The sequence below is a fragment of the Aotus nancymaae genome, unplaced genomic scaffold (assembly GCF_030222135.1).
Source record: "Aotus nancymaae isolate 86718 unplaced genomic scaffold, 86718_ANA_hifiasm-v0.15.2.pri h1tg000072l, whole genome shotgun sequence".
Classification (NCBI taxonomy): domain Eukaryota; kingdom Metazoa; phylum Chordata; class Mammalia; order Primates; family Aotidae; genus Aotus; species Aotus nancymaae.
In genome coordinates, this window is record NW_026988487.1 from 10,709,808 (window position 1) to 10,737,048 (window position 27,241).

At 55.2% G+C, this 27,241-nt stretch overlaps 1 protein-coding gene across 1 annotated transcript; it reads right to left on the bottom strand.

The window, feature by feature from the left end:
* On the bottom strand, positions 1 to 26,812 carry CUEDC1 (CUE domain containing 1). Its single transcript, XM_012460489.3, has 10 exons — positions 26,172 to 26,812; positions 20,646 to 20,773; positions 12,785 to 12,911; positions 11,866 to 12,058; positions 10,491 to 10,574; positions 7,711 to 7,782; positions 6,759 to 6,852; positions 5,991 to 6,049; positions 5,111 to 5,181; positions 1 to 1,664 (listed from the first exon to the last, which is right to left on the bottom strand). The coding sequence occupies exons 1-9, from the start codon at positions 26,499 to 26,501 to the stop codon at positions 5,114 to 5,116; spliced, it is 1,155 nt and encodes a 384-aa protein (XP_012315912.2). The 5' UTR covers positions 26,502 to 26,812; the 3' UTR covers positions 1 to 1,664; positions 5,111 to 5,113.
* Between the last annotated feature and the right edge of the window lie 429 nt (positions 26,813 to 27,241).

The following is a 27,241-nucleotide window of genomic DNA, read 5'->3' on the forward strand; positions in this document are numbered from 1 at the left end:
CCAAGAGAACACCAAGTCTTTATTACAGGAATTCCTATGAAACAGCTCCAAGAAAAAACCCACACATAGGAGGAAAAAAATAAAGCAACACTCACAGACATGGGGCTGGGGATTCCCCCGCCGTGCGTCCAGTCCCAGCGCAGGGAAAGCTCAGAGACCCGTCGGGAACTCAAGCTGGGCGCCCGAGGGGCTCCTCAGAGACCTCCCCTTCCCTCCAGGGCCCCAGGCCTGGCGTGGGAAGCAGCGGAGGGGGCGGCCGCTCCTCAGCAGGGCCACCTGAACCAGCGTCCCCTGCCCCGTGCATGTTTCCAAACTTGGTCACGCTTGGCGGCAGCGGCGCGTCCTGGCCCTCCCCAGCAAGGGGAAGCTCGGCCTCGGGAGTCCGGGTGGGTGGGAGGGATGAGGTGCTATCACGGGCTCACCTTTGCTATGCCCTCGTGATCTTGGGGCCACTGAGGCCACCTGGGCCCTGCCAATAATCGGATCCCACTCCCAACCTCCCAAAGCCGCTCTGAAGCCCTGTGCCTGACCAGGCTTCCCGGCTCTCCGGAAGGTCGGCGCGCTCCCATGTCCAGGGCACGGCGGCAGGCTAGGCAGCCTCCCTCCCAGTGGCAGTGGTTGGTGCCATGTTAAGTGTTCCTAGAATCCAGAGTTCTGCTCCTTAGATCACCCACTCTTCTCAGGGGCACCCAGCAAGCCCTTCGGCCCTAGGCGCTCCCATCCAGCCTGGCAGCCTCTGGGCCTTGCTCTTCAGCCCTGCACCTGCTCAAGGGGTCACTCCGGGGCCACTGCTGCCCACCCTCGGACAGCAGGACTTCCAATCCAGCTGGGGAGACAGAGCCCCTGTGAACCCCCACCATGGTGTGACTCCAGAACTGGCTTTTGTCTGCTGCCAAATTAAAGACTCTGCCTCCTCAGAGTCCTCCAGCTCTGAGGTGGCCACCCTCCCCATTCCTGCTGGGTGGTGGGGAGCTGCTGGGAACACGCCCATCCCTAAGGGCAGCAGCCTGATGAACCCAGACAGGACAGTCGGCAGATGCTCTCTGCAGTAGCCCATAGCTCCTCACAGTGCCCAAGGGACTGGCCAGGGACCTCCCACCCAGGCTGGGTGCAGGGCTTGTGTGCTGGGCCAGCAGCCCCAGGGGAAGGATGAGCTACAGGAAGCCATGGAAGGGATGGGCACAAGTGCCCAGAGGGAGCTGAGGATGGGAACAGGGGCTCAGGCAGAGTCTGTGACAGGAGAAATGGGGAAGGGAGGGAGGCAGGGACTCCATCTTCGGGCAGAAGCGCCTCTGGTTGGATCTTCTTGCCCTTTTCTATATTCCAACTTTGATCTGCTTTCTGGATTTTTTTTTTAAGGGAGGTTGGTTCCTGCATTTTCACTCATTGACCATAGGAACGCCTGGCTACAAAAGGGGCTGTAATTTGCTGCTGCCTTTAGGGGCCCCAGGTCCTTCCTCTAATTGCAAGGCAGCAACTCCGAAGTTCTAAGTCCTGTGGAAAGTGGCAGTGTCTGGGCTGGACTGTGGCTGGAGGATTGCTGGGCCTCGGTTCTCAAGCACCATCTGTCCGGCTGCAGCTGGGCCCTTCAGCTGGGGGCCAGTGTTGCTCTCCAGCTGCCCCCACCGGGTCAGATCGTCTTGGCAAGGAAGAGCTGCTGGCATCTGGCGGGGGAAAAAAGGGATGGGAGGAGTCTTTTCCACAGGAGCCCAGTGGTCTTTCCTGGACACTGGTTTCTAGAGAGACAGTTTGGGGCAGAAGTTACCAAAGACTGAAGCCCTCTCCTTTCTCCAGGGACTCACAGTCAACCATAGAACTTTGCCTGGGTCATCTTCCCTATTCAAATTCCTAGAACCATTCCAGCTTGCCGAGCTGCAGGGATTCTGGCAGCAGGAGATGGAGTGGGGGAATGGAATTCCCAGCAAAGCAGCTGTAGGGGAGGGCTTCAAGGTGGGAGGGTACCTGGCCCATTCTAATATGTCTTAGCTCAGGGCGGAGCTAGGCCACGGAGACCTGGAGGGGGAGAAAGGTAAACTGGGGGCGGAACTTGGTAGGCTTCAGACACCAGGCTGAAGAGTTCCTAAGACTTGACTCAGAAGACTCATTCAGGTGGGGCACGGTGGCTCACACCAGTAGTCCCAGAACTTTGGGAGGCCAAAGTGGGTGGATCATGAGGTCAGGGATTCAAGATCAGCCTTGCCAGCATGGTGAAATCCCACCTCTACTAAAAATACAAAAATTAGCCAGGCGTGGTGGCACGCACCTGTAATCCCAGCTACTCGGGAGGCTGAGGCAGGAGAATTGCTTGAACTTGGGAGGGGGAGGTTGTAGTGAGCCAAGATCACACCACTGCACTCGCCTGGGTGACAGAGCAAGACTGTCTCAAAAAAAAAAAAAAAAAATGGAAGAGCATAGGAGAAACGGAACTAAAGTGGTGTTTTGGTGGTGGGGTAATCAGAGTAGGTACAGTGAGGAGAATGTGCTGTGACCTAGGTGATGAGCTTCTGTCAGGGTGGTGATGGAAGGAACAGAAAAGAGAATGAGGCTGCACGTGGTGGCTCACGCCTGTAATCTCAGCACTTTGGGAGGCCGAGGCAGGAGGATCACTTGAGGTCAAGAGTCCGAGACCAGCCTGGCCATCATGGTGAAACCCCATCTCTACTAAAAATGCAAAAATTAGCCAGGTGTGGTAGCCTGCACCTGTAATCCCAGCTACTCTGGAGGCTGAGGCAGGAGAATTGCTTGAACTGGGAGGCAGAGGTTGTGGTGAACCGAGATCGAGCCACTACACTCCAGCCTGGGTGACAGAGCGAGGCTCCGCCTCAAAAAAAAAAAAAAAAAAAAGAGAGAAAGAATTAAAGGGGGAAGTCAGGAGGAGAGACTGAGCTGACATCCAAGGCTGGAAAGAAAATCTTGGGTGCAGCTGGGGACACGAAGCAGCTCTGGAAGTGTTAAGTGCGATGGAGATTCAGATGTAGGAGCCAGATGCGCAGAAGTGTTGCTGGTGCTATAAAAGAGGGCAGAGGCACTGCCAGCGTGGGCAGTGAGAAGACTTCGAAGAGGGTCAAGGGCAGAGCAACAGAGCCAGTATTGAAGCAGTGGGCAGAGCCACAGGAGCCTGGAGAGAGGAAGGAGAACCAGGCTTCCTGGGGTCACAGGAGCCAAGGGAGGGCAGTTTCAGGAAAGATCGGAGCAGCACATGGAGAGGAGCACCAGGAGAATGCAGAAGAGGGCAAGGCCCTGGAACTGCTGGGTGACCTCCAAGTCAGTCCAGGTGGTGGGAGGGGCTGCCAGCCTGCAGTGGATGAAGGAAGATGGCAAGGGAGACACAAGGACCCTTGGTTTTTAAGGGGAGGAGGAGGAGGATGTGAACTTGCAGAAGGAACTGGAAAGGGACAAGCTGGAAGCCCTTAGGACAGGAATGAAAGATGAGGCTGGTTGCCGTGGCTCACACTTATAATCCTAGCACTTTGGGAGGTCCAGGTGGGTAGATCACCTCAGGTCAGAAGTTTGAAACCAGCCTGGCCAACATGGCGAAAATCTGTCTCTACTAAAAAAATAAAAAACAAACAAACAAACAAAAAAATAGCCAGGCATGGTAACAGGTTCCTGCAATCCCAGCTACTCCAGAGGCTGAGGCAGGAGAATCACTTGAACCCAGGAGGTGGAGGTTGTAGTGAGCTGAGATCACACCACTGCACTCCAGTCTGGGCACCAGAGCGAGACTCTGTCTCAAAAAAAGAAAAAAAAATGGTGAGCAAAGTTCTGATGTAAGGGTGGTTTGGACAGGACCCATTTTCCCTGGGGACCAGTAGGAAGGAGAAGGGGGTGGAGTGGCAGTGGAGGCGTTTCCCTGGCAGGCTGTATCTGGGTACTCCAGGGTGGTGGGAAGTGGGCTGCAGCTCTGGGTTTGAGGAAAGCCTGATGGTTAAGGAAGGGGCTGCAGTGCCTGCTGGGAGATGTGGCAGGGAGTTGAGTGGAGGGGGTGTGGGGCCAGCTGCCCAGGCAGAGGGGAGAGGGCGCTTGTATTTACTGATTCCTGTTTTCTCTCACCTCCACTGTGACTATCCTGAGGGCGGCAAGTATTTCTCCATGGTCTGACACAGCGCCACACCTGCCACACCACCAGCTCAAGAAAACCTTGTAGATGCTGCCCACTGGGACCAGACCAGTGGCGGAACGGCTGGATAGCTTCCCCTCTCCCCTGGGAAAGGGGGGCTGAAAGAGGGACATCTGTCCTGTCGAGTCCTGGAGGAGGCCTTGGCATCCCCTCTTTCTTCCCCAGAGAGGGCACAGGAAGAGAGGAGAAGAAATGGCTTGGAGCCCCAGGGCTTTAGCCAGAAACCTCTGCCTCAGGAGGGGTTTCCTCATCCTGGTGTGGCAGACACCAGCCCACCCAACCCAAGCAGGGGGCCGGAGAGAGCTCTGTGTGTGCACAGCCAGCTTGAGATCACCTCAGTTTTTCTTTTGTCTTTTTTTTTCTTTTTTTGAGATGGAGTTTCACTCTTGTCGCCCAGGCTGGAGTGCAATGGCTCGATCTAGGCTCACTGCAACCTCTGCCTCCTGAATTCAAGTGATTCTCCTGCCTCAGCCTCCAAGTAGCTGGGATTACAGGCGCTGCCACCATGCCAGGCTAATTTTTGTAATTTTCATAGAGACAGGGTTTCACCATGTTGGCCAGGCTGGTCTTGAACTCCTGACCTCAGGTGATCCACCCACCTGGGCCTCCCAAAGTGCTGGGATTATAGGTGTGAGACACTGCGCCCAGCCAGTTTTTCCTAAATTGTCCTCTCAGTGTGCTATGTGTGTCCTCGACTGTCTTCTCAACTGGACTGTAAACTCTTCAAGGTCAACGCTGATTTTGTTTTCCTGTTCTCAGCATCTGTCACAGGCAGGTGTGCTTATCTTTTGTCAAATGAATAAACAACTAAAAAAAGACACGCAATGGACTAGTTCCCATGCCCGTGTCCCTGCCACAACTATGAGGGAAGACATGTGGGACCTGCACTACCCAGGTGCCCAAGCCCAGCACCTCTGGACACGTGGGAGGACAGGTGGGGTGCACAGTGTGGTGGCCTTGGCCTTGGGCAGCTGTGGCTCCAGGCCTTACCTCTTACTGTCCTTCTCGCAGGCCTTCCTCCACCTTGGGTGCCTCCCGCTGTCTTCCCCGGAAGTCTTCGTCTGAAAAGGAGAGGGAAGCTGCCTCAGCCTCTACCCTGGAGGGCTCGCTCAGGCACGGCCCTCAGATTGGGCAAGAGAGCTGACCCAGCTCTCTCTGCCCCCTTCATTTGGGGCCCGTGCAAGTCCCCCCAGGTGGGCGATGCATGGGTCCAGGGAGAGAGGCAGCAGGACACCCAGGCGCCGGCCGGGGTCCACCACTGAGCTCTGAGACCTTGGACAAGTTCTCCCCTTTTCGTTGGGCCTCAGTTTCCTCCTCTATAAAATGGGATGGGAAAGCTGGACTGTCTAGATGACCCCGGAGGCCCTTCCAGTCCTTGTTTCTGGATGCCTCCAGACCCTCGAATGTGGCATGAGGATCAGGGTCCAGCTGGGGGCCCGGTAGAGTCGGAGGCAGAGTCTTCTGGCCCGTGTGGCCTTTGGAAGGGACTGGGTGAAAGTTGAGAAGCTTCCGGGCCCAAAGACTGAAGCTGCCCAGGGCTTGGTTCTCAGGGTGAGGGTCCCCCATGGGGGTAGGCCTGTCTGCCCCCTCACACCCCAAAGAATATTTCCCAGAAACAGTACCTGGCACTCCAAGCTACAGGTAGACATCTAGGTGGAAGGAAGGCTAGGGCCCCCTTTCTGGGGTTGCAGGAAGGGAGATGCAATGTCAACCAAGTGGGGGGGATCCATTTCTTTGGGTCACCTGCCCACCAACCCTCAATGTGTGCCTCCAGGGGACAGGGCGGGCGCTCCCATGAAACACCCAGGAACTCAGCTGGGAGATTGCGATCATAGGGAAGTGGGAGCTTACGACTCCCCTCCAGCCTCACCACACGCGTGGCCCTCCACATCGTCCAGGAGGTTGGCTGTTGATGCAGCAGCCCCCAGCCTGCCAGGCCATTCAGGAAAACTGTCCCATGAGGGGGCGCCACCCTAGTCCTCCCAGACCCACCCCCTCTCTGCCCCACCCCTCCAAGCCCTGGAGGCATCCACCACACCCACCTGACCCCCCACCCAAGTACTGTCCCCCAGGCTCCTTTTCCTGATGTCAGTAGCATGGACAGGCTTACATCTCTGGGGATGGAGAAACAGCTTCCTCCCTGTTCCCCTCTGGCTGCTTAGCCTCTGATATCCTAGGCCCTGTTTGAGAAGCATGGATAGGAGTTCGGGTGAAAATGTTGAAAGCCGTATTTCTCCTCAAGGAACTGAAAGTGAGAAGGCAGGGCCAACATGCTTGGAGTGAGGAGGACTCGTGCGCCAGTTCAACCAGAGAAATGAGGGGGAGGTTTGATTTTGATGGAAGAACGACTTTTCCTCCCAAGACATCCATGACCTCAGACCAAAAATAAGTTGTAGGCCAACTTCTGAACCTACAGAAGGCAGACAGGAGCTGCTGCCCTGGTCCCTGGTTGGCACCCAGAGATGGGCAGCGGACCGGTGGCTGAGCTCATGGAGGGGAGGGGAGGAGGGAGGGAGGCCACAGAGTGGGGTCGCACTCCCAGGGGAGGGCAGGGCTGCAGCGAGTCCAGTGTAGGTCGTGCTCCGTGGCCCTTGGCTTCCACCACCCCCAATCCCCAGTGCCAGGCTGGAAAGGATACGAATGATGCCTCAACAAGTGTTTCCTCTTTGACTTCCTCATTTTGGTTTTCTCTGAGAAGGCTCGGGCAAGTTCAAACAGCTTCCTCCGAGTGGCTGGGGGCAGAGAGACCTGTGAGTCATTCTCTCAGCAGCCAGCACACCAGATGGCCTCCTCCCAGGTGTGGGAAAGGTGGGGAGGACCAAGACCCCTTGGAGTGGGGAGCAGGGGGCAGGCAAGGGTGGGAGCTGGGGAGGGAGAGGTGACAGGAATCGCAGACCCCTGAGGACACCACCCTAGGAGCAAGAGGCTGCCTCCCGGGTCAGCCTGCAGGGGCAGCAAAGGCCACCGGGAGCCAGGCCCAGGGACTGCAGGCCGCTAAAGATCTGAGAATTCCCTCCCAGCGGCACCTCGCTGTACCACATCCTGGCTCACTTTCCCGCCCCTCCCCTAGCCACCTCCAAAGTTGGTTCTGGGATTTCCATGACTAATCTGAGATTTTCCCTGAAATGGAGCCTGAAAGGATGGCAGCCTCATTCACACATGGCTGTGGGTCTGAGTGGTGGGGAGGCGAGGGGGCGGGAAGGGGGCATTCAATGCTGGTAGGACTTTGTGGAAAGAGGCCCCACCCCGACAGAGGCTTAGCAAAGGCCTTTCTGTGCAGTCAGCTCTGGCCAAGCCTCCTCAAGCCACAGAGAACGTGAACACGAGGACTGGGGTGAGAGCATGTACAGCACGTTATTTTTCTGCAGACACCTGGCTCAGGAGGATTTAAAACTTAATTTGTATCTAGACTCAGCTGTAGAGGGAAATGAGGCAGGAAGGCTGAGGGAGCCAGCCTGCGACGAAAGAGTCACTTTGGTTCACCGAGAGTCAGCTGTGTGACACGTTCTGGGGGGCTCCCTTCCCCCTGGGTGGCCACAGGGCCTGTCTCAGAAAAGCCAAGAGGGCAGCGGGGCCTGAGTGGGACTCACACTTTCCCATGTGTTTCAGCTTGTCCCTGAATAAGGCATCTTCAGACACAGCAGGGTTGGCATCGCCAGTTCCTGGAAGGAGACACCTTTTGAAGGCTGCCCAGTGTAGCAGCCACGGCCGCCGTCCCAGCCCTACCCTCCCGTCTGCAGACAAATGCAAAGAGCAGGTTTCTTCCCTGGCCAGGAGCGAGTTTAAAGCAAGGAGGACGTGGAGTTCCAGGAGCTCCTCTTTCCCCTTGTGGACTGTGTTTTCTCCTCTGTAAAAATGGGGAGGGTCTAGTGGTTGCTGTGTGTGTGAGAGCCAGCTCGTGTGGGCTCCCAACCGTCCACGCCTCTGACCAACTCCACGTTTCATGAAGTCGCCTTGGTAGCTTGGGCGTATTTCCACCATGGCGGTCACCAAGTGCTACACATCAGGCTTCCACTGCACCCAGCTGGCTGTGAAACATTTGCCAGCGCACCATGGGCCTGCTGTACCCCGACATTCACGTGACAGTCTGATGAGGTGCTGGCTCAGAGCTGGCATTCACCTGCAGCAAATCCCTTGTCCTTCCTGCCAGGGTGAGCCCATACCTCGCTCCCTCCCAGCCACAGGGTTTCTGGCTAGTTACACAGTGAGTAGGAATAGAATGGGGCTGGTTCTGGAGTCAGAACCCTGCTGGCCACCCAAAGTCTCCCAGGCTCGCTCAGCACCCACTTGGGTCTTTTGCTGCCTTTCTGAAGCCCCTGCTCTCTGTCCTGCAACTCCGTTAATCCCCAGTCACCTTGCCTGCTAAGTCCCCTTTGAGTCATTCTGATCCATCTCAGCAGCCCCGGTATCTCTAGTTAATTCAGGATCAAGGACAAGAAGCTCCCGCTTAAAACTCCCAGCTGCACATCTGCTGAGGCCTAAGCTCCCAGCCTGCTGCTTATGAGTCAGTTCCACAGGATTTTCTCCCTTCAAGCTGGGATCAGCTCAGCCCCCCATCCCTCTGCTCCTCCACCCCCAACTCCACTGCATGATGCAAGGTCTATTCCAGGAAAGAGCCTTTCCCCGAGGTGATCAGTGTGTATGTGTGGGGCAGGGGGCACTGACTGACCAGGGGCCACTGTTCACACACAGGCACCACGTCGTCGTTTCCAGCTGTGGCTCAACTCAGTAGTCTGCCCATCCCAGTAGCACTGCTGCTCCCTCACCCCCATCCAATCCTCCTTCGGCCATTAGGGCTTCTGAGCAGAAGGACATTGCCCTCTTTATAGGCAATTCTTGTGTGTGTGTGTGGCGGGGGGGCAGAGTCTCACTCTGTTGCCTAGGCTGAAGTATGTGTGTGTGTGTGTGTGACAGAGTCTCACTCTGTTGCCCAGGCTGGAGTGCAGTGGCGCGACTGAACTCACAGCAACCTCCACCTCCCGGGTTCAAGCGATTCTCCTGCCTCAGCCTCCCAAGGGACTACAGGCACGTGCCACCACACTCGGCTAATTTTTGTACTTTTAGTAGAGATGGGGTTTCAACATCCTTGTTGGCCAGGATGGTCTTGATCTCCTGACCTCATGATCCACCTGCCTCAGCCTCCCAAAGTGCTGGGATTACAGGCGTGAGCCACTGCGCCTGGTCTACAGGCAATTCTTACTTCCCACCACCTTGTACACAAAGCTAGAAATTCCTCTTCCTCCAACGCCGAGGGCAGGGCCTAACAGCTGGCAGATATTCTCCAGCTATGTCATGAATGAATGAGTGAACTCCCCAGATTGATCCTGCCCTCCTTTTTTTCCACGCATTTGCTAAAATCAGTAAGTCCTCAGCTTTGCCAGTTTGCTCTACCTGTTTTCTGGGCATTTCTCCTTACAAGATCATAAGATTGGCCGGGCGTGGTGGCTCATGCCTGTAATCCCAACACTTTGTTTGGAGGCCGAGGCGGGCGGATCACGAGGTCAGGAGTTTGAGACCAGCCTGGCCAGCATGGTGAAACACCGTCTCTACTAAAAAAATACAAAAAATCAGCTGGGCATGTTGGCGCGCACCTGTAGTCCCAGTTACTCAGGAGGCTGAGGCAGGGGAATTGCTTGAACCTGGGAAGTAGAGGCTGCAGTGAGCCGAGATCATGGCATTGCCCTCCAGCCTGGGTGACAAAGCGAGACTCCGTCTCAAAAAAAAAAAAAGATCATAAGATCCCCAGGGCAGAGACCAAGACTTATCAAGTCTCTGAGTCCCACCATGGGGCATTTTGGGGTACGATGTGTCCTTTTCTTTCCTTTTTTTTTTTTTTTAAAGACAAGGTCTCACTCTGTCACCCAAGCTGGAGTGCAGTAGCATAATCACAGCTCACTGCGGCCTCAACCTCCTGGGCTCAAGCAATCCTCCCACCTCAGCCTCCTGCGTAGGTGGTACTACAAGCACACGCCACTATGCCTAGCTAATTTTTTGTATTTTTTTGGTGGAGACAAAGGGTCTCGCGTTGGGATTACAGGTGTGAACCACTGCGCCCGGCCGCGTGTCCTTTACTAGCCTACACTCAAGGCACAGGTTGAGAGTTCAGCCAGCCTGTTACTCGATCACAGCTGTGGGCTCAGAAGACCAGCTGTGGCTGGACAGGAAAGACCCCAGGGCTGCTAAATGGAGCGGATATGGAGGTGAGGGCAGAAGCGGCCCCGCCAGCCTGCTGAGGAGGCCCAGGCCCCCTCCCACAATCTGTTTTTTCACCCTACTCCCAAACTCCAAATATGCAAAGCAAAGTTGGGTGTGAGCTCCCCCCCACGCCATGCCTCTAGGTTTTCGTCCCATCCCCGGAAGGCAAAGTTACCTGGGACAGGAGAGGGAAAGCCAAAGTCGTTTCCGACAGACGCGCTGCTGGATTTAGATTTCTGGGATTCGTATTTCAATCGATCTGGAAAAGGACCACATTCACAAGTCAGGGAGGTTAGCTCCCGGGCTCCCTGGGGCAGGCTGGGCTGGGACGTGGTAGGTTGCTAGAGGCTGAGCCCCCAAAATCACACGAGCACACAGGCACCCAAAATATGAGTGCATACAACATCTCCCAGCTCTCAAAGAACCAGCAGTGAAAGAAACTACTCCCTGACAACCATCTCGAACGTCAGAATTAAAAGGACATGGAGAGATTATGGAGTCCAAACACCCTCATTTAAAAGGAAAGACCCAGCCAAATGTGATGGGATCACACCTGTAATCCCAGCACATTGGGAGGCTGAGACAGGTGGATCACCTGAGGTCAGGGGTTCGAGACTAGCCTGACCAACATGGTGAAACACCGTTTCTACTAAAAATGTAAAAATCAGCCAGGCGTGGTGGCGTGTGCCTGTAATCCCAGCTACCTGGGAGGCTGAGGCAAGAGAATCGCTTGAACCTGGGAGGTGGAGGTTGCAGTGAGCCGAGATCGAGCCACTGCACTCCAGCCTGGGTCACGAGAGCAGAATGAGCCACTGTGTCTCTAAATAAATAATAAAGGAAAGGCCTTGAGACTTCCAGCACCTTTGCTGCAGAGCTGGGGCTCACTTTGGGCCTCAGCTCAGCCTTCTCCCTGCACAACTTGCTCCTCCCCTACCAACACATCATCAGTTACACACACGAGCTCTCACGCTGTGGCCATCACAGCGACCAAGTTCCACGGTCTTCTCATTTCCTCCAGCCCAAACACACTCCCACCCCGCAGGGGAAAGGCAGCCAGGCTGGGGAGCAGGGTCTCCAACCCAGAGACAACCCAAATACCCGCAGAGTTCCAGAGCCCCTGCTCTAAGGCTTTCCACTCAAGAGTTTCCCACACTCTGGCGCCCATGGAGCCAGTCATTCTGTTCCCGGAGCTCTAGACACATCATGCCTGCCTTGAGGCTGGTGCTGTGAGGAAGGGCAGTGCTCTTCTCCCTGCTGCCCTGTGCCAAGGCCAGTGCCTGGCACAGAACAGATGTGCAAAGGGAAGAAGCCTAAGAGTGTACACCTCCTTCCTCTGAGTCCTGAGGGAGAAAGGGGTGGCCAGTGACCCAGGTCCGCATTGGCAGAATGCTGGGGCTCCCACGGGATAACCTGGTGGGAGTCATGGCTCGTAGGACAGAAGGCACCTGGCTCCTTCAGCCCCCAGCTCAGTGCTTTCCTGAGCCCCAAGGCTAAAGCCGGCATCACCTCCCTTCTTCAGCCAGGGAGAAGTGGCTGCATGCACTGCCCACCTCTCTCCAGGGCGAGGAGGAAGTCACGGTTCCGCTGCAGCTCCTTCATGAACTCCTCATTTTGCAGGAAAAGTGCGATCCTCTCATCTTCCAGGTACTGCTTCCAGCGGCTCTCCTGGTCTCGGAGCCCTGGCCCAGCCATGGCAGGTGGACCTCCCTCTCCGCTCCCAGGCTTGGGACCCCCAGCATTACCCTGGGGAGCGGAGAGAGCATGTTGAATGCATGGACACAACGGCATGTGTGGCACAAACACCCACGTCCCGCTGGTTGCACACATGCCCTGTCCAACATCTTCCAGCCCTTCCTTGAGGCTCACACCTCCTGATGGAAACTGGTTGCCAGCCAAAATCCAATGGACAGGTCAGAGCCCTCGCTGCAGGGGACATAGCAGGAGCCTAAAACCTATTTTTCCTCCACATCACGGACCACCATCTACAACCTGAAGAGTCCTGGCAAGAAATCTGCAAACCATGGAACAGCCTACACATGGATTCCCAAACTCAACGCTCTCCCTGCACCAACGGCCTCAGAGTGGACCTGCCCTGCTGTGAAGGCACCTTGGGGCATGCCACCATCTAGGGAGAAGCTGCCTCTGGCCCTTTCCCAAGGGAGGAAGGGGAGTGCCCTGGCCCTCCACCATCGGCTGCCCTATGCCCGCTTCTCTCCAGCCTGAGGTGACGGCTGCGGCAGGCAGCCTCCTTGAGCTGTCACCTTCCCTGAATACAACAGGAAGCCTCCAGGCCCAGGCAGGAAGTGAGGCTTTCAGTTCAGCATCCCTTCCCTACAAACCCAGGCCAACAGAAATAGCTCAGCCTGGATTTAAAGATCAGGAAGTAAAACTGGCTGGCACAAATTGTGTGGGCAAAGAGAGCTGCTGGACAGGCAGGTGGGAGTAGAAGGTGGGGGCGGCCCCCATTACCTGTATGCTGTCCAGCTGCTGGGGCAGGATGCGGAGAAAGTCATCGGGGAGGTTGCCCAGCAGCGGTGGGTTCCAGTTTCGATAGCGCCTCTGGCTTGTAGGGGCTCCAGAGCCCAGCGCGTCAATCCTAGAGAATGGGAAGTGACAGGGAGGAGGGAGCCATCAAGCCCAACCCCAGGTCTCCTGGCCCCATCACACCAGGTCCTCAGGAAGGTCAGATCCTGCTCAGAGATTCCTATGGCCAGCTGGGTGCAGTGGCTCACACCTATAATCTCAGCACTTTGGGAGGCCAAGGCAGGCAGATCATGAGGTCAGGAGATTGAGACCATCCTGGCCATGGTGAAACCCCGTCTCTACTAAAATAAATTAGCTTGGCGTGGTGACGCGCACCTGTAGTCCCAGTTACTCAGTAGGCTGAGGCAGGGGAATTGCTTTAACCTGGGAGATGGAAGTTGCAGTGAGCCAAGATTGTGCCACCGCACTCCAGTCTGGGCAACAGAGCAAGACTTCGTCTCAAAAAAAAAAAAAAAAAAAAAAAGATTCCCATGGCCTCCACTGCCTCCAGAACAAAGGCCTGTCACTCTGCCTCATCACTGGAGACTTCTCGACCAGCCTCAGCTAACTCCCCTCCATTCACTGCTCTCCAGTCACTCAGCGCCTCCCAGATCTCTAGACCTGCAGAGCTGTCTGTCCATGGTGCTCATGTGGAACACTGTGGATGTAGATGTAGATGTTTACGAATGTCCCCTAAAGACGGCAGGGGACATTCTAGAATCGCATCCTTTCATGCTTCTATCCTAGCACCTACACAGTGCCAGTCTCATGATGCTGAGTGACAGGTATGGTCTAAAGAAACAGACACATAAGCCCCAGCAGCACAGCCTGCTGCGTGTTGGTCTGCTGAGAAGGGGGTATGTGGGGACGCCAGGATCCCCGTAAATCCAAGCTCCAATTCCGGCTCAACTACCAGCCGGTAGGGTGGTCTTGGGTGGGCCCCTATTCCCCTCTAGGGTTCAGTTACCTCATCTAGAAACTGCTGTCTCCCTGCCCAGGTGCTGGGGAGCCCCTCAGGAGGCTGTGTCCTGAGCAGTGACATGTTGATGTGAGTGTGCAAGGATCTCGCTCTCAGGGCACTCCGGGGCCGCTCTTTCCAGGCCTGGCGTGTGTGTGGCAGGGAGCTCTGTGCCATGGCAGAGCCGACAGCTGGGCAAAGCAGGAGAGGAAGAGGGGGCTGGCCCACACCCTCCCTGACCCCCAGGCTCCCGCCCTGCCGCCTGGGCCTGAGGGTAGCCTGGAGCCCGGCCAGGAGCTCCCCACAGCTCCATGGCAGCCTGCAGCGTGGCAACCGCAGGACACGTGTTCCGCCGAATCAGGGAAACGGCGCACTGAGCAGGCAGCGGAGGGTCGGGCGGTGGGGGCCGCTCTCACTCTGGGGCCTGGCTTTGATTTGGTCTCCGGCTCCAGGAATCCCGCCCGCCCCCTCAATGGAGGGGAGCTTTTCCGGGCTGCCGCTGACTATGGAAATAACTTCCTTTCCTTTTCTATTTTGGGCGGGTGGCCGGCGGCGGGGGCGCGGGGAAGGGGCGGGGGCGGCAGCAGACAGGATTACCAGCTGCTAAGTGCCTGTGGGGAGCTCAGCTCTCGCAGACTGGAGCCAAGGGAACCCCAGCACGCCTCGTCCACCCTTTTGCTGCGCAGACACAGGGGGAGAGGGAATGGTCCCGAGAGGAGCTCGCATCACAACCCTGGACTCCCATTCCACGGCCAAATTTCCTTCTACATCACTGCCACCTTCTGTCACTGTTGGAGGCTTCGTTTTTTTCCAAAGGCCAGAGATGGGGAGAGAGGGAGCCCCATCTCTCAGGGACCCACAGAGTAGCCCAGGCCAGAGCAGGGAGGAGTCCTCTCCAGGGGCATTGCCCGTTCTTGGATCTCAGGGTCTTCATCTGGGACGTGGATGCCCACTCCCAATTTAACCACACCTGGGAGCCACCCAGGAAAGCAGCGGAGGGAGGACCCCAGAGGCGCATCTGGACCCCTCCAGCCTATAAGGCCTCCAAGTGGAGAATGGGACAAGATGGAGGAGGTCCCTGTTCTCGGCTGAGTTTCCCTTGCTGCTCGGCCTGTGGTCCTGAAGGAAGGCCAAGCCCAGCCCCCTCCCAGCCCCTTGCCTGGCACTGGTAGAGATGAGGTCAGCCCACAGCTGCGTGAGCTGGGGGCCCTGAGCACAGGCAGCCCAGGCAACTCCATTGTGGTCGGAAAGGAATGTCAGAAATGAGCCGAGACGCAAATAAAAAAAAACTTCCAAGGCTGTAATTTTAACGGAAAAACAGCAGGCGGCCTGTGTGGAGGGGTCCCCTGGGTTTCAGAGACCGACTTTCTTTCAGACAGATGGAGGGAAAGATAGGCTGGGGGAGGGGAAGGAGACAGAAGCTGGGGAGGATTTCCCAGCCCAGAGCCTCTGCCTCTGGACCCCAAAACTACAACTTCAAGCCCCATCGACCCCAGGTTTACCCATGGAACATCAGACGTGATGGAAAAGGATTTCAGAGACAGGCCTTCCAGATACAATTTTTGGTAAAAACTGGACATTGAGGTCCAGAACGGGTTCAGGCCATGTCCTGGGACACACAGATCATCGAGATAAAACCTGGGCCCAGGGATCGTGACATTTGAAGCATGCTCCCGGGGTTGCCTGCCTCTCTGTGCCCTAGCAGGACAATGCTCATGCTCCCAAACTCTGCCCCATACACAGGCTCTCAGCACCCCAGTGACTAGAGGTGACAGAAGGGAGCAGGCCACTCCCCTACTCAAATCTGATCTCCCTCAGCAGCCAGAGGAAGATTCCTAAAACACTAACCTGGTAGTGTCACTCTCCAGTTTAAGGCCCTTGAAAGGCTCCCACTGGCTGCAAGAGAAGATGGAAGCTCCTTGGAGGGCCACAGGGCCCTTGATCTGCCTGCCTGTCCAGCCTCACCTGCCATTAGATGCTTCCAGGAGGTCCCACATGGGCCCTCGTCCTGCCTCCAGGCCTCCGCACGTGCTGCCTCCTTTGCCCGAGCACCTCCCTGTCCTCTGCTTCTCCAGATTACTGCCATGTGGTCTTCAGCTCACAGCCTGGACATCAGTTTCTCCTGGCAGCCTTCCCTGCCCCCATGTCTTTGGCTTCTCTAGACCCTGATCTCCTTGGTAGAGGGTGGGGAAACAGGCAGTGCTGTATTCACCTCCACATCACACACACGCCTCAGCACATGGTTCACACACACGCCTCAGCACATGGTTCACACACATGGTCCAGCAATACAGAGCTCACCTCCTCATCACACACGCAGCTCAGCACATGGTTCACACACATGGTCCAGCAATGCCGAGCTCACCTCCTCATCACACACACAGCTCAGCACATGGTTCACACACATGGTCCGGCAATACAGAGCTCACCTCCTAATCACACACACAGCTCAGCACATGGCTCACACACATGGTCCAGCAATGCCGAGCTCACCTCATCACACTCACGGCTCAGCACATGGTTCACACACATGGTCCAGCAATGCTGAGCTCACCTCATCACACACACAGCTCAGCACATGGTTCACACACATGGTCCAGCAATGCCGAGCTCACCTCCTCATCACGCGCACGGCTCAGCACATGGCTCACACACATGGTCCAGCAATACAGAGCTCACCTCCTCATCACACACACGGCTCAGCACATGGTTCACACACATGGTCCAGCAATACAGAGCTCACCACCTCATCACACACATGGCTCAGCACATGGCTCACACACATGGTCCAGCAATGCCGAGCTCACCTCATCACACTCACGGCTCAGCACATGGTTCACACACATGGCCCAGCAATTCTGAGCTCACCTCATCACACTCACAGCTCAGCACATGGTTCACACACATGGTCCAACAATGCCAAGCTCACCTCCTCATCACATGCACGGCTCATCACATGGCTCACACACGTGGTCCAGCAATACAGAGCTCACCTCCTCATCACACACACGGCTCAGCACATGGCTCACACACATGGTCCAGCAATGCCAAGCTCACCTCCTCACACTCACGGCTCAGCACATGGTTCACACACATGGTCCAGCAATGCCGAGCTCACCTCATCACACTCACGGCTCAGCACATGGTTCACACACATGGCCCAGCAATTCTGAGCTCACCTCATCACACACACGGCTCAGCACATGGTTTACACACATGGTCCAGCAATGCCGAGCTCACCTCATCACACTCATGGCTCAGCACATGGTTTACACACATGGTCCAGCAATGCCGAGCTCACCTCATCACACTCACGGCTCAGCACATGGTTCACACACATGGTCCAACAATGCCGAGCTCACCTCCTCATCACACTCACGGCTCCGCACATGGTTCACACACATGGTCCAGCAATGCCGAGCTCACCTGCTCATCACACACACAGCTCAGCACATGGTTTACACACATGGTCCAGCAATACAGTGCTCACCTCCTCATCACACTCATGACTCAGCACATGGTTTACACATATGGTCCAGCAATGCCATACTCACCTCATCACACACATAACTTAGCACCTGCATACGGCAGGTGACTCAGTAAATGCTGGAAATGAATATCCTGGATGGAGGGACTGGACAAGGCGCTGGAGATGGCCTAGAGGCCCAGATCTAGCAGAGCCATCCTGGGGCAAAGGGACTCATGCCTCTACCGAAGACTAGCCTCTGGGGGAAGCCTCGCCCCTGGTCTCAATGCTCAATGTTACTGCTGAACTCAGAGGCCAGCGAGTGTAGCTGGCAGACAGGAGGGAGCAGTAAACCACTGATTATAGGTCTGGTCTATATCTGGGACTGTGCTGAGTGCTCCACACACATCTCATTCAATCCTCCTGGAGTGCTAAGGTAGAAATTACTATTCCCGTTTCAGGTGAGGCAAATGAAGCTCAAAGAGGTTAAGCAATGAGCCACAGGCCACATAGCAAAGGTGCCTGAAGAATCCTAAGCTAGGCAGCTGAAGGAAGGGGTGGGGAAAACAGTCCACTTCCATCTAACTCCACAGGTCAAGTTCTTCTCAGGGCATCATCCACTCCCAGCCCTGCAAAGCCTTCATTTCCTGAGTCAGGTTCCAGAACCTCAAGCAAGAGCAGTAACTTGTCTAAAGCCCACAGGGTCTGAACAAGACCTCCTGAGCCTTGGTCTAGTGCTGAGGTTACCTTGCCCCCAAGTGGGGCTCCCATCGCTGGGCTGCACTGCCCTGGCCCCCACCCACAGCAGGCTGAACACCCAGCCAGAGTAGGGAGGGGGTGTGGATACTCATACCATATTTATACTGGGATTTTCAGCCAAGCATGATGGTATGTCCTATAGTCCCAGCTACCCGGGAGGCTGAGGCGGGAGGATTGCTAGAGCCCAGGAGTTCAAATTCACCATAGGCAACATCATGAAACTGTTTCTATTTAAAGAAGAAAAAAAATCCTTTCTTTTGCCAGGCGCGGTGGCTCACGCCTGTAATCCCAGCACTTTGGGAGGCCGAGGTGGGTGGATCATGAGGTCAAGAGATCGAGACCATCCTGGTCAACATGGTGAAACCCCGTCTCTACTAAAAATACAAAAAATTAGCTGGGCATGGTGGCGCGTGCCTGTAATCCCAGCTACTCAGGAGGCTGAGGCAGGAGAATTGCCTGAACCCAGGAGGCGGAGGTTGCGGTGAGCTGAGATCGTGCCATTGCACTCCAGCCTGGGTAACAAGAGCAAAACTCCGTCTAAAAAAAAAAAAAAGTACTTTCTCTTATGGCCTCAGTTGAACTTCTTGCAAAAGCATCTTGGGATATTAAAAAAAAAAAAAAAAGGTAGAGGCAGGGGCAGGCACAGTGGCTCACATCTGTAATCCCAGCACTTTGGGAGGCCGAGGTGGGTAAATCACCTCAGGTCAGGAGTTCAAGACCAGCCTGGCAACATGGTGAAACCCTGTCTCTACTGAAAATAAAAGTTAGCTGGGTGTGGTGGTGCATGCCTGTAATCCCAGCTACTCAGGAGGCTGAGGCAGAAGAATAGCTTGAACCTGGGAGGCAGAGATAGGAGTGAGCAGAGATCATGCCACTGCACTCCAGTCTGGGTGACAGAGTGAGATTCCATCCCAAAAAAAAAAAAAAAAGGTCAAAGGAAAATCATGTAGCCCTGGACTCTGTGGTCCATCCCAGTCTGCAAGCCCTACCTAGGCCCCACCCAGACCCACCACTCACTCCCCACCTCCCACTCCAGTACAGCCTGCCAGCTCCTGGTACCACTCATGATAAAGATCCCAGCTCTGTTCCTGTCCCTGACTCAAAACACTTCCCTCCCTCCTCCCCTCAATAACTTTCTAGGACTCTATGAGCTCCCTAAGCTGCAATCACAGAGATTTTTCTCACTAGGGAGGTGACAGGATAGGGCAGTGAAGGGTGACAGGCTGCAAGTCAGAGTGACCTGGATTCCAACTCCAGCTCTTTGTCTTGGGGAAGCTATGAAACCTCTCAAGGCTCAGTTTCCTCGTCCACAAATAGGGATGATGACAACAGTGCCCACCTTTGCGTTAAATGTGATGGTGTCGATAAAGAACCTTCTCCGCTTCTGGCATTGGAAGGGTGCTTAGCCAATGCTAGCTATACTTGCATGATAACAGAGTTCTCCACCACTGCTCTAGGGCTGTTCTGGGGAGAAGAGAAGATCATACTGGGGCAGGTACCCTCTCCCATCATCTTCCCAGCCCTCACTACTCCAGGCCTGAGCCATTCTAAGAAACAGCAGCTCTAGGGCAAAGAGGCCACCACACCCCACCACCAGCAGCCCCAGCACAAATGTGGAGCCTAGAAAAACAAGCACCCCAGAGACCCATGGGACCTTGTTGCCAACTAGTTTCATTTGATTGATTGATTGATTGATTGAGATGGGAGTCTCGCTCTGTTGCCCAGGCTGGAGTGCAGTGGCGCCATCTCAGCTCACTGAAACCTCCACCTCCCGGGTTCAAGCAGTTCTCCTGCCTCAGACTCCCAAGTAGCTGGACTTACAGGTACGTACCACAACACCCAGCTAAACTTTGTGTTTTCAGACATGGGGTTTCACAATGTTGGCCAGGCTGTTTCTCAAACTCCTAACCTCAAGTGATCCGCCCACCTTGGCCTCCCGAAGTGCTGGGATTACAGATGTGAGCCACCAGGCCCAGCCTAGCTTCATTTTAAGCTTCCAAATTTCAGAACCTCTAACATGGAAGATGTTTCCAGGGACTTTGCAGTCTACCTCCCTGCCTCCCGTTATCAAAATACCCCAACCAAAGAGACTTGCTGTCATTGCTTAAAAATCCCCACAACATCCCTAGCCCAAGGATGGCAGATAGCCATTCCATCAATTACTGATGACTGGCTGGGAATGCTGTGCTCTGTGTTGATGGGGATCTGAGGCTCGGTGTTGACTCAGCAGGAAAGAGCACAGTGATTAATCAGTAGTGTTTGCTGTGGGTTTGGGAGGGGAAGTGTCAGTACACAGTCCCTATATTTGTCATTTCAACTCTGGCATCTCTCTTGACTAAAAGCTCCAGAAAGCAGAGGCTGAGTTTTACTTAGCTCTGTGTCCCATATGGTATGAGACACACCAGCTAGCCCAGAGTAGGAATCTAGGAAATGTGTGTTCTTGCAATCCTTACATTTTGCAAGTTCTCCTTGGTATCTAGCTAAAATGTCTCTTGCTGCAGTAGAAGCCTGTTCTTTGAGAATGTACTGAGGGGTCCAGCTAAGTTTCCAGTTGTTCGTACACAGCCCCAGCCACTGATCCTCTTCCCTACCGCCCTGCGCTCTGAGACAAGACAGATCCTCACCGGGGAGGCGGAGTCGGGGGAGCCAGAGGGTAGGGCCGGTCGAACATGTGCATGTGGTAGGCTGGTGGGGAGTACACAGGCGGGGGCTCTTCATCCGAGCTGTCGGGTTCCAAAGTCCTCTCCAAGATCTAAATCAGAGGCAACAGAGAAAGACTTATTAATCATCCCTCCTTGAGTTTAAATACCATTTAGACAAAACGAAGTGTGGGAGGGCGGGTATATAATAAGGGAGCTCCGTGTTGCTGGTAGGGGTGTAAATCGATAAAATCAACCACCTTAGAAAACTGCCTTTTTGAAAAAGCTAAACACACGGCTACCTCTGACCCTCCAGTTCTAGCACAGTCCACAGACATCAAAGTGTTTGTCCCCAAAAGAGTGTTCACAGCAGCATTCTCCCTCCATGCGCAGTCAAATGCAGGCAGACAAACATACAGTGCTCAGGGTCAGAGCAGCGTGTCCTCGACGGGGCGGGTAAGGGTGGGAACAGACACTAGGGGCACTCCAGGTTCTCAGGATGATGGTTCTTGAGCTGGTGCTGATAATATGATCTATTCACACTGTGAAACTCCACTGAGCCGCACGCGTGTGACTCATGTGCTCCTCTACCCACGCTCTTCTTCGATAACATCATTCATAGCCTCTCTCAAAGTACCTCCACGTCTCTGCTCTCATCTTAACCTCAGACAACCTGGAGCAGTAGGATATGGCTCATTATCCCTTCTTACACAGAAGGATACTGAGGCCAAGGCTAAGTGACATGGCAAATCCACAAACGTTTTAAAACTGAGTCTTCAACTTGGACCACAAGGATCTTTCTTTTTTGTTTGCTTGTTTTTTTGAGACAGAGTCTTGCTCCATCACCCAGGCTGGAGTGCAGTGATGCGATCTTGGCTCACTGAAACCTCCGCCTCCCAGTGTTCAAGTGATTCTCCTGCCTCAGCCTCCTGAGCAGCTGGGACTACAGGTGCCTGCCACCATGCCAGGCTAATTTTTGTATTTTTAGTAGAGATGAGGTTTCACCATGTTGGTCAGGCTGGTCTCAAACTCCTGAGCTCAGGCGATCCACCTGCTTCGGCCTCCCAAAGTGCTGGGATTACAGGCGTAAGTCCCAGCTACACTGTGACCGGCCCAAGGGTCTTTCCTTCAGGTGCACTGGCTGCACACTCAGGTCGGACTCTCAGGACAGAGAGTAGCAAGGGGCGTGCCCGGGATGCCCGCTTTCCTTCCCAAGCTCTTGTCTTTATCCAAGAGCAAGAAGAAGGACAGGGAGAGACCAACGGCTGGGCAAAGTCTGGGGTTCCTGCTCCACTGACCGACCTAGACTCTTCCCCAAAGACCCAGAGAAGAGTTTGGGGCAGTAGACGGGACCCCTGACTGGGAGATTCCTCACCACACAGCCCAGCCTGGCCTATACTTTCGCCTCCTGTTCACTCCCCTCACAACTCTGTTCCCATCTCCTTCAAGATCAAAGAACATGAGAGGAGCTCAAAGGCTGTGAATCGAAGGTTCCCCAGAGTCCCCAGACCTCAAGTGAGTTTGCAAAAGTCACCATCATAACGCTGCCTGTATAAGCCTGGGCTGGGCCAGGCTGCATTGGCACATCTCTGCTCTGAGACCAGCCATGCTCAGCACACACAGCCTCCCAGGGGCATCTGGTGGGTAGGGAGGTGAGCCTGTGCATATGATCACACATACGCATACACACACAAACACACACACACATACACTTACACATGCATACGCACATACACACGTGCACGCACACATACACATGCATGCACACACACATGCACAGACATACACATACACATGCACATGCAAATATGCACATACAAACATGCACGCACACATGCACATGTACACACACACACATGCACGCACACACACATGCACACACACGTACTCTGCAGTGCTCGGCACACACACAGCTAGCTCAACCCAAGGAGGCCTCTGGCCCTGGAATGCACTGACGTTCTTTCCTTTGAGGCGGAAAGTATTTAAACAGATGCTTTCGCAGGAAAGGAAGAATGCAGCGCTTGGCAGGCCACTACTCTGCTTACCCCAAATTTCCACAAGAAAGGAAAAGAGAGAGAGAATGCTGTAAGCGCTGCTCCTGCTCCCTGGCACAGGACAGTGGCCTAGTGAGTCCCTGGTGCACTTAGAGAACTTGCTGCTGCTGTCCCCCAGCCCAGGTGCCCCATTTCCCAGACCCTCTGCTCTGAGGGACAGGGCTCTGGGCTGCGGCCTTGAGGCCAGCAGTGGCAGGTCTCGGTGGCTGGCCTGGACTGTTCCCACTGACCTGGGCCTGAGTGCGGTGGGTGAGGAGGGGAGGAGAGCTCAGTAGAACTGTCCCCTGAGGGAAGCTGCTTGGGACTTCCTCTGACTGTGGCCAGCAGCTGTCAGTCCCCCAGACTCAAGGGTGATCAGGCCTCCCCAGCCACACCAGGAGTTCCCCGCCTGCTCCTCTGCGCAGCCTCCCAGGGCAGCAAAACCAGACATGCATCAGAGCCTCCTGGAGAGGACTTGGGAAACACAGAGAAGGCAGGCGGCCGGCCAGGCAAGCTCCAGAATGCAGGGCCCAAGTCCCAAGAATAACCCCAGCAGCGCTGCTGGTCTCCCTGGCCTCTCCCCTGATCCTCACCAGCCACAAAGAGGTTGTTCTTCTGGCTCTAAAGGTGCTGAAGTTTTGGGCTCTGCGGCCTCCTGGCTTAACTTTGTGGGTCATGGATGCCTGCCAGGTGCTCCAGGGGGCAGGGTCTGGGCCATTTATCTGACAGGAGATATTTCTCCATGGCAAGGATACCCCTCGGGCCAGCCTACCATCCATCAGCCCCCAGAAAGGGGGCTTTTTCCAGTCAGCAGTTATTGTCATTCCAGCTGCGGCTCATAAATTTTCCGAAGCACTTTCCGCTGGCTCAGGAGCTGCCTGCCTATGGGCCCAGGCAGAGTTCCAAAGGTAGGGGGTTGGGGAGACTGCCAAGGGAGGGGAGGGGTACCGGGCGGGGGCTCAATTTGGAAAGCAAGATTCTTAGAGAAACAGAAGCTCACACAGCAAGGGCCTGCCTAGGGGGTGGTGAAGTCTCACAGAGGTTCACAGGGCTGTGGGGGCCGTGGACAAAGGAGGAAATATTACCTTCCCTGCCAGATTGTCAGGGCAAGTCGGACTGCAGAAAGGGTCAGAGCTGCCAGAGAGCTTTCTTTTCAGGTCACACTTAATGTATGTACAGTTGAGCCTCGAATAACATGAGTTTGAACTGCACGAGTCCACTTACAGGCAGATTTTCTTCCACCTCCACCAACCCTGAGACAGCAAGACCAACCCCTCTTCTCCCTCCTCCTCCTCAGCCTACTCAGTGTGGGACCGTGAGGATGAAGCCCTTTACCATGATTTACTTCCACCTGATGAATAGAAAACACATTTTGTCTTGCTTACGATTTTCTTAACATTTTCTTCTTTCTACCTTACTTTAGTGTAGAAATACGGTATACGCTACATACAACATACGAAATATACATTAATCGACTGTTTTTAACAGTTAAGACTGGAGGTCAACAACAGGCTATTAGTAGTCAATTTCTGGGAGAAACAAAAGTTATAATCAAAAGGGGATTTTTGACTGCATGGGGGGATTCACCGCCCCAAGCCCTGCATTGTTCAATGGTCAACTGTATCTGCAGACACACACATACACACACATGAGCGTGCACATACACACACACACACACACACACTCTCTCTCTCTCTCTCTCTCTCTCCTTCTTTCTATGAAGAGCATCCGTATTTTCCAATACTCCTTCCACCACCTACTCCAAGTAGGTCAAAGGAGTGGTCTCCCAAGGAGAGAGAGAATAGAAAACTGCCCAAAGACAGCAGCAGCATGTATTCATTCAACACACTCCTCAGTGCTTGCTATGTGCCTGTACTGTCCTGGGTGCTGCAGGTGACCAGGGATAAGCCAGATGTCTTTGCCAAGAGAGCTTCTCCACCCCAGGAGAAGTCTCAGCAGCAACCAGTAAGGAGGAAAAGCAAGGAGACTTCACTCTGCAGGATGACTGATAGGGAACAGGGAACGAGGGTAATAATAACACCACGTCGCAAAGTTTGTGAGGCTTAGAACAGATGACACATCGGGCCAGGTGCGGTGGCTCATGCCTGTAATCCGAGCACTTTGGGAGGCCGAGGTGGGCAGATCACCTGAGGTCAGGAATTTGAGACCAGCCTGACCAACATGGTGAAACCCTGTCTCTACTAAAAACTACAAAAATTAGGCGAGCATGGTGGCATGTGCCTGTAATCCCAGCTACTCAGGAGGCTGAGGCAGGAGAATCACTTGAACCCAGGAGACGAAGGTTGCAGTGAGCTGAGATCGTGCCATTGTACTCCAGCCTGAGGAAGACTGTCTCAAAAAAAAAAAAAGAAGAAGAAGAAGAAGAAGAGATGGCACTTAGGACGATGATGCCTGTCACAGGTCGGGACTCAATATAGAATGGAGTTAAATCCCTCCTGCTGGGTCCTGAGCTTATCCATGGCTGCATGTCCCAGATGGCCCTGTGGACAGCAACCTTCTCATTAACGGGCTGTGTGTGCCTCAGCCTTCTGCACCAAGCACCTCAGGCTCTGCTGCAATTGGGGGACCAGACGTCCACTGAACTCTTGGGTGGGACTGGGAAGGACTCACCACCTCCAGCAGGTGGGTACTGATGCAGTATGCAGGTCCCCTGTCTCCAGCCACTTCCCAGAGCTTGGCTATGGCTCACTACCGCCTCCATCAGGCCACAGTGAGAGGGATTTAAGTGGCAAGTCTGATTCCTCACTCCCTTTCCGTGGCCAAGCTCCCGAGATACAGCCGCACTTTTTCTCAGCGTCAGGGTTTTGTCAAGCTCATTAGTCTCCTCTCACTCTAGGACCCTGAAGATGGTCCTGTAGCCAGTTCCCCAGCCAGTCAGGCGCTATTTCACCTCCCAGCTTCTGCAGGAGCTGTTCCCTTTGCCTGCACACCCTTTCCCCGGCTTCGCTCTTCCCCTCGGGTCTCAGCTTAGAGTCTCGGCTTAGCTTCCTCTGGGAAGCCACCCCTTTCTGCTGCTTCCACATTTCCATGGAGCACTTATCACTCCGGCCGTCAGTACCCACTCGTGCGCTTCTAGTCCACACTGGACTGTGAACTCCAGGAGGGCAGAAACTTGGTCTGACTTGGCCACACTAGCAGACTCCAGGCCTGGAAGTGGAGTTTAGTTTGCTGGGGTGGGGCCTGGGTACCTCCATTTTTAACAAGCACCTTGATGCTGATGCCTCCTGACTCAGGGTCCAGTGCCACGCCTCGCACACCACCGAGTGGGTGCTCAGTGTTTGTTGAATGACTGCATGATTTCTGCCCATAAAATGAGGTCACTGACGGATGGTACTTTTTCCTAGGGGAAGTAAGGCTGCTTGCCAATTAGAACCCAGACAGCGGAGTAACCCAGGCCCTCTTAGAGGCTCCAAGGGTGGCTGGAGCTGGTGGTGAATTACCCGGGCCGCGCCCCTACCTCCGGTGGGATGCTGTCCTCCGAGTCGGAGCTGTCCTCATAGACGCCGCCGCCCGCGCCCTCCAGGTTCATCTGCAGCAGCTGGTCGATGGTGGCGTCCACCGCGCCGCTGTTGGCGCGCAGCACGCATTCGATGATGTCGTAATCCATGTTGGGGAACATGGTCTTGAAGTCGTCCATGGCCTGGTTGAACTCCAGGCGGCGCACCTGGCGGGCCGGCCGGCTGTTGTTGAGCTCCTGGGGGGCGGCCGCGCCTCCCCCGCCCCCACGCGCCCCCGCGGTGCCGCCCCCGCCGCTGCCGCTGCTGCTCCGACGGAACAGACTGGTCATTTTGCGGAGCCGCTTGGCGAAAATGTTTCTAGCCGGCCGCAAAGCCCCTTCCCCAGGGTCTTTCCGCCGTCAGCGTTTGCTTGCTCTGCGGCCTCGAGCAGCTCACTCCTGCGCCTCCTCCGCCCCGGGCAGCCAGGCAGGAAGGGGCTGCCGAGGGCCCTGGGTCAGGAGACTATGGGTGCGGGTCCAGGCGGCCCTCGGAGAGCGTTCCTCGCGGGGCAGTGGCATGCGGGCCGGGCCGTGCTGGGGCTGGACGGCCGGTCATCCACACCCCCGGGGCATCCTGGCACCGGCTCCACGGACGGTCCCACCTGAAACCAAGGGAGATAGTCAGGGCCGAGGCTAACAAACATGAGCTCAGGGTGGCGGCCAAGGGCCATTAGGAAATGAGGGCAAGGAGGCGCGACCCCTACCACGCGCAGGGGAGACCTCCTTCTCCCTCCTGCTCTCTCCCCAGCTGTAGTAGGAAACTCCCACAGTTCTTTACTAGCACAGGACAGCTACCAGTTAGCAAGGGCTTCCTCGGTGCCGGGTACCAGCCTAAGTGCTCTATGTGGGCCGACTCATGACAATACTATGATGTAGGTACTAGTATTCCCATGTTACAGATGGGAAAACTGAGGCATAGACGCTGGGTTCATGGAGGAGCCAGAATTTGAACCTGGAACATACGGCCTCCGAGCCACTGGTCTTTACCATTCCATGTACTGCCAAGGACCCCTGAAGACCTGATTGAGGAA